This window comes from Schistocerca gregaria, chromosome X (assembly GCF_023897955.1).
Source record: "Schistocerca gregaria isolate iqSchGreg1 chromosome X, iqSchGreg1.2, whole genome shotgun sequence".
In the NCBI taxonomy this organism is placed as follows: Eukaryota; Metazoa; Arthropoda; class Insecta; order Orthoptera; family Acrididae; genus Schistocerca; species Schistocerca gregaria.
This window is the reverse complement of record NC_064931.1, coordinates 249579611-249586626: the sequence shown is the minus strand read 5'-3', so window position 1 is coordinate 249586626 and position 7016 is coordinate 249579611. Positions and strand designations below refer to the sequence as shown.

The 7016-nt window shown below is 40.5% G+C and overlaps 1 protein-coding gene across 3 annotated transcripts in view; it reads right to left on the bottom strand.

Annotated features, from left to right (window-relative positions):
- LOC126299027 (uncharacterized) overlaps nt 1-7016 on the bottom strand; it is an 84833-nt gene that overhangs the window by 39214 nt on the left and 38603 nt on the right. For all 3 annotated transcript variants that reach the window (XR_007552707.1, XM_049990669.1, XM_049990670.1), the window contains one exon: nt 6569-6678. Coding sequence is in view for 2 of the 3 variants with exons in the window: in XM_049990669.1 (XP_049846626.1) it covers nt 6569-6678 (110 nt within the window). In the remaining variant the exon portion in view is untranslated. The remainder of the gene's footprint in view (nt 1-6568; nt 6679-7016) is intronic.

The window sequence follows — 7016 nt, the reverse complement described above, 5'->3', positions numbered from 1 at the left end:
ACACTAGATCGCGTGTTGCTCCATCGCAGTCTTTAACACTGGTAGCATGCCGCGACAGCGTGGACGTGAACCGTATGTGCAGTTGACGGACTTTGAGCGAGGGCGTATAGCGGGCATGCGGGAGGCCGGGTGGACGTACCGCCGAATTGCTCAACACGTGGGGCGTGAGGTCTCCACAGTACATCGATGTTGTCGCCAGTGGTCGGCGGAAGGTGCACGTGCCCGTCGACCTGGGACCGGACCGCAGCGACGCACGGATGCACGCCAAGACCGTAGGATCCTACGCAGTGCCGTAGGGGACCGCACCGCCACTTCCCAGCAAATTAGGGACACTGTTGCTCCTGGGGTATCGGCGAGGACCATTCGCAACCGTCTCCATGAAGCTGGGCTACGGTCCTGCACACCGTAAGGCCGTCTTCCGCTCACGCCCCAACATCGTGCAGCCCGCCTCCAGTGGTGTCGCGACAGGCGTGAATGGAGGGACGAATGGAGACGTGTCGTCTTCAGCGAAGAGAGTCGCTTCTGCCTTGGTGCCAATGATGGTCGTATGCGTGTTTGGCGCCATGCAGGTGAGCGCCACCATCAGGACTGCATACGACCGAGGCACACAGGGCCAACACCCGGCATCATGGTGTGGGGAGCGATCTCCTACACTGGCCGTACACCTCTGGTGATCGTCCGAGGGGACACTGAATAGTGCACGGTACATCCAAACCGTCATCGAACGAATCGTTCTACCCATTCCTAGACCGGCAAGGGGAACCTGCTGTTCCAACAGGACAATGCACGTCCGCATGTATCCCGTGCCACCCAACGTGCTCTAGAAGGTATAAGTCAACTACCCTGGCCAGCAAGATCTCCGGATCTGTCCCCCATTGAGCATGTTTGGGACTGGATGAAGCGTCGTCTCACGCGGTCTGCACGTCCAGCACGAACGCTGGTCCAACTGAGGCGCCAGGTGGAAATGGCATGGCAAGCCGTTCCACAGGACTACATCCAGCATCTCTACGATCGTCTCCATGGGAGGATAGCAGCCTGCATTGCTGCGAAAGGTGATATACACTGTACTAGTGCCGACATTGTGCATGCTCTGTTGCCTGTGTCTATGTGCCTGTGTGCCTGTGGTTCTGTCAGTGTGATCATGTGATGTATCTGACCCCAGGAATGTGTCAATAAAGTTTCCCCTTCCTGGGACAATGAATTCACGGTGTTCTTATTTCAATTTCCAGGAGTGTAGTTAATGTTGCAAGGCCAGATCAGTCAATCATCCAGACTGTTGCCCCTGCAACTACTGAAAAGGCTGCTGCCCCCTCTTCAGGAACCACATGTTTATTTCTATATGAAAACAGGTAAATTCCATCAGAAACCCCCACTTGTTCAGAGCTGATGAAATGTGATTCCACTACCTATTATCTTATGTCTTGTATAAATGAAAAAGTGCAATAAAATGTCAGTGGTGTACAGTGGTCTCATAATTGTGAACTAGTTTTGTGAGAACAGTAGCAGTTTGAGGTTTTGAGAATTTGCAAATGAACTGGGAAAGGAGAGCTCCATATTCAGAACACAAACTAAGCTGCATATGAACTCTTTGTTCCAATGATTCACACAAGTTACTTGTTAGATTGATTGGTCTGCATCTATTTCCTGTTTTTAAGTGTTGTCCTAGCTTTGGTATAGGTGTTTTAATATTCTCCATTGCGATGGAAGTTCACTGTCTTGCCAAACCTTGTTAACTTTTAAAAGATTAATTTTAGTAGTTCACAAAGATAATCATTTTATTAGCTGTGTCTGGTCCCAGGGAAATAACCCTACATTTTTATGAAGCATTTATCTCCAATGTTTCTAGGCCTTTTGAGAGAGATTTGTTATTAGATTCTGCTAAAAGGCAATACTTAGTGAAAGTAGGACTGTAATTGTTAAATGCTGAAATTTCTGCACAATATATTGCTGGAAGTTCAGCAATGTCAGAGGAACTGGATGCTTATCCCCCTTCCTCGAGAATTCCCTGGATTCTATCAGTGGCTTGAAATTAATCTGCCTTAAACTGGCCCACACTTGTGAAGATGGGGTACGTACTGCCATTGAAGAAACCGGTCACTCCCTTTTCTCTTTTTTCAGAAAGAGACACTCTACGACATTTTGAATGAGATTATGTTTTCACTAGAGGGTGGCACCAACGTCATCACAGAGCCCTTTCTCATTCTCTGATGGCCTCTGAAATCTACCTGCACCACAATGGAACACATTTCAATCTATGATGACCTGAAGAGTGATATCACAGCAAACAACCTCCATCCTACTTTTCTTGTGCCTTGTAGTAATTCACTGATTCTTCTCTGTAATTATTGTGATCTGCGCTTTAGTGATGGAAGCATTCCTATCTCTTTGTAGTGACAAACTGTGTGGTGTAAATTTGGGACCAATAAAAATCAGGTAATGATCACTAACACAAAGGAAGTCACAAGCATTTCATTTGACAGTAGATGCAAAGTAAAGGGTGCAGATTGTCAAATGTATTGCAAAATAGGAGCCATGGGAAGTGATCAAGGCCTAAAAATCTTCCTCTTAGTTTTCCTTCTGAAAGTAATTTCACTGATTTTGGGCATTAAAATCCCAAAGGAAAATGAAAGGGAACTTTAATTAGGTCTTTCATCTCTCTCTGTATGGAATCTGTCATTGCAAATGCAATTACTTTAGATTGTCATTACACTTAATTTTACTCTGATATGTACTGCTCCAAGTGTAGCATTCATAAAATATTTGTTCATTCAAGTTGTGACTTTATGAGTGTGCAGAGACCTCCAGATGCTTGTTCCAATTTTATTCCATTTTTTACCATACACTTTATACTCTTAGGAGACAAAAGATGGGCTTCAAAAACCTATTTTTGTATTGCTATGCATGCTATTGACTAGTGTGTGTAATTGTCAAATTTCTTATAGTTCACAATAGGTGCCCCAACAATTCCATTGTAAAAGCACTGAAAAGGTATTGGCGCTGTCAGCAAAGATGAAGGTGATACATTGACCTGCAGGATATTCCAGTACCTCCTGTGTGGTAGGCTTTGTGTCCACATATGCTTCTGTTAAGTAGGGTTTCAGTTCCATCATAACCAATGTATTACTTCTTTTCTTATTCCTTTTTCTCTCTATTTTTTCCTTAACTTTTTGTAACTGTACATTTTGTTAAGAAGATTGCATGACATTTGTTCATATCACTGAAAGTATCTAACCAATGACTAGTATCTGTCAGCTTTATTTTGGGAGGAAGACCCTGTAGAATGTGTTTTCTTTTTGTAATGTGAGGGATATGAAGCATTTTTGCTTTATCCAGTGGGTGGCTCCTGCTGGCTACAAGATTTTAAATTGCAGTGGGTGGACATTAACATTTTTCATTTTGGTTGCATGTTCTTGGTTTATAGAAGGTAGTGGTGTAACATGAACTTCAGGGTGATAGGTTATACTGACCAGATGCATCCATTCACATTTTCCCTTGCCTCACAAAAATGAGGTTGCCATTGTCTCATATTTTTGTATTTTCTTATATTTTCAAGTACTGGGGTAAGCCAGTAAACAGGACTATGGCATTTAGTACAATTTACAAAAGCAGTTGGCAAGGATAAACATTAAGTAAATTTACAGTTTCTACCTTTTGTGTCAGCAAGATGACATGTCCAAAAAAGTACTATCAAATAACAATGAACAGTGGGCTGGAAGGTTTCATGTCACACACTAGAACTGAACTTCTGGGAGAAAATTTCGTTCAAAAGCTAAGATAAGAACACCTGCATGTATTCTTTTGTCTGACTTTTTGCACCCCATGGAAAAAATTTACACTCACCATGGTAGACTAGCTCTTAGCGCTTCTGGAGTTGATGGCCTCTTTAAAGGTAACTCCTTGTACATTGTAACAATGTTACATACTGATTAACAGTCATTTTCGTGTCACCCAGACTTTCACATGTCTGGAGCACTCTAGAATGCAGCACAGTACACTGTCATAGTTCACATGTTTTTAAATTCATTTATTTCTCTATTTGCGATATGAAAAATGATTACACCATCACTCAATATCTCCATACATTCTAGTGCATGTCAGGTGTTCAATGAACAGTTTTGTTTGCAGTCTTTTGGCTTGTTCCTCTTCCCATGGGATGAAAACAGTAGGGAAAGCAGTTTGGTATTTCAATGTGAACAGCTACAATCAAACTGGACTCAAGACAGCCAAATCGGTATGACCATATTATCTATAAACAGTCTGACATGTAATCTACCAGTTTCGGTAATAGACCATCACTGAATGCAAGATGAAACAGCGCAGTTAACAACACATCCTATTTTCCTTTTATGGTGATCCAAAATCCTGGATGCCACAGTGAAACTAGTTAAAAACATAATTTTTTTGGGTAATCTGTTTTACTTTACATTCAGTGATCTATGAGCAAAATTGATACATGAGACATAGATTAAATGAAACCATTGATGTTAAAATGCATTTTCTGAAGTATTAAAACAGCTGTTCTCATCTGATTGATTTACAGCTCTATTTCAATAAACCTAATACGTTACATCCTATTTCCTTTAGGTATCATGGCTATAATTGAGGAAGTAAAGGAATAGTGCAACATTAGTAAACATCAGAGTTAATGTGCTTTCCTTTACAAATTGTAAAATGAATTCAGGATGAGTGCCATGCATTCTTCACTGTCACAATATAACTGGCAACAATAAGGTTCAATAATGACCAGGACCACCTAGTAAGATAACTAACGAATTATTAATTAAATGAAAAATTTTTGCTGTTTCAGATTCATGCAGAATTGGTAGAAACAGACAAGAAAAACATAAGTCACAACAGTAAGGAGACTGATGCCAGCTTGAAATGATTTGTGGCAATGAGCCTGTAAATTAAGAGGCTCAAATGTGCCAGGGAACACAGTAAATGGACACATGAAGAGTGGAAGAAAGTGTTACTCACAGATGAATCTAAACTTGAGATGTTTGGCACCATAACGACACCTGTTTGTCGGTCTGAAGCAGAAAGAGTGGCCCAACAGTGCATTCCAGCTAGAGTTACATACAGTGGGGGGGGGGGGGGGGGGGGGGGGGTTCTATCACAGTTTGGGGTATTTTGCAGGAGATAATTGGCAACACTGAAAATATGTGTATGGACCAGAAGCACAACCACAAATCTTCAGTATCTTCACACCATGTGCATTGCACTTTATAGAGAAAGATTACATTAAAATGTAATCATGTCCAGAAACACTACATAAAAATTTCCAAGATTTAGGTCAAACCCAATATGGGACCAAAAATAAGCTGAAAAGTGAGAAAGTATAACGAAAACACAGACATAGCCAAGCTAAAAATCAAGGTTGCTACCATGTGTTTGACAGCAGTGAACACAGTCAGATGGGATTTTGCAACACAAGAAAGGAAGTAGGGGCCCCAATGGCTTGAGACCTCACACTCACCATACACGTACACACGAGTAGAGTTGTGAGCGCCCCCCCCCCCTCTCTCTCTCTCTCTCTCTCTCTCCCCCCCCCCCCCCCCCCCCCCCCCCCCCCCTGAGGCATGACATCAACTGGATTGTATGAAATGGGAACAGTTTCACATCACTGAATTAAGATGTGAGCATCATTAATATCACAAAACATTATACTGTGTTTATCCAAAAGCCACTGACATTTACCCTTTAGATTATGTAATACTTTGTCAAATAAGGTAGATGACTAACATTTCTTTGGAGCAGTATTTTATGCGAATAAGGTGAAATTTTTGTCTTTAAGCATGAAAAAAAGAGACATTTACAGAATTGCACTTTACCTCCAAAAATTTGAAGTCAGAGAAAGTCAACAAGCAGTTCCAGGTGGAAAAGCCAAGTCTCACTAATGCTGTCCACAGATATATTACAGAAGCATATAATCCCTTACCAGTCTTGCTGCAACTGATAGTTATTGAGAGATGCAAATGTTTAATAGTGTTTTATGCAATTTATCAGTAAAATTTCAGAGTGACACACAGTGGCTCAATCTTTCCAGAAAATTTCAGAACCAATGAAGACTTTGCAGTATTCACAGAATGAAGCTTACTCCACGTAACTACAACATTCATATAGTTAATACAGTTTCAGACATTTCATATTAAAATAATTTCCAGACTTAATTATCCATCAAGCACTTAAGGGCAATCATCTCAACACAAAAGAGTGGAAAACTATCACAGCACTATCAGATAAATTTTGGAATCTGATCTTCAGCAGCTTGCTACCCTGGTTCACTGTTCTGCATGATTTAATAAAATGAAGGAAGCTTTGTTTTACATGGACATTACAAGCTCAAGTTATTTCAACCAATATCAAGAAAATTTAACTGAAAATAACTAGTATTACTGAACCAGAAAAATATTTATTAAACACAATAACGTGAAAATATTATACTGTGGTTATTCTTTGCCCCCACATAAAATTATCAGACATTTGCACTTTTTGAAAAATCTTTACCATTACTAAGTTGTGCATTAAAAGTTCCTTAATATGTCAATGGATTTAAGTCTTTACCTACCTGATATGGGTAATTGTAACCACCACAATCTTGTATCCCACATCCATAGCTCTTTCTGCACAATGCAATATGCAAATATACATGACTGAATGTAGTACACAAAGAACCACCTAAAATAGTGGGAAAAGTTTACAATTAACAAAAGTTGGTAACAAATATAGATTAACTAAACTAACTTTTACTACCTTCCCTGTTAAACTTATCTCTGTTTAAATAAATATGGAAACTATATGCAGTTAAGAGCAAATACCAGTTATACCATTATCAAAACCTTGCCAAACTGAGCAAAAAAAATACCTGAGGATGGACATCTTATGCATAGGACCTCTAATGAGGAATGATGCAGGGGCATGCTGACACTAAACCAGCAATTACACAGCTCAATTGAAAATTGCATGCAGACACTAAATTATACAGCTGAACTGAAAATTAGTTACTCTAGAATCTG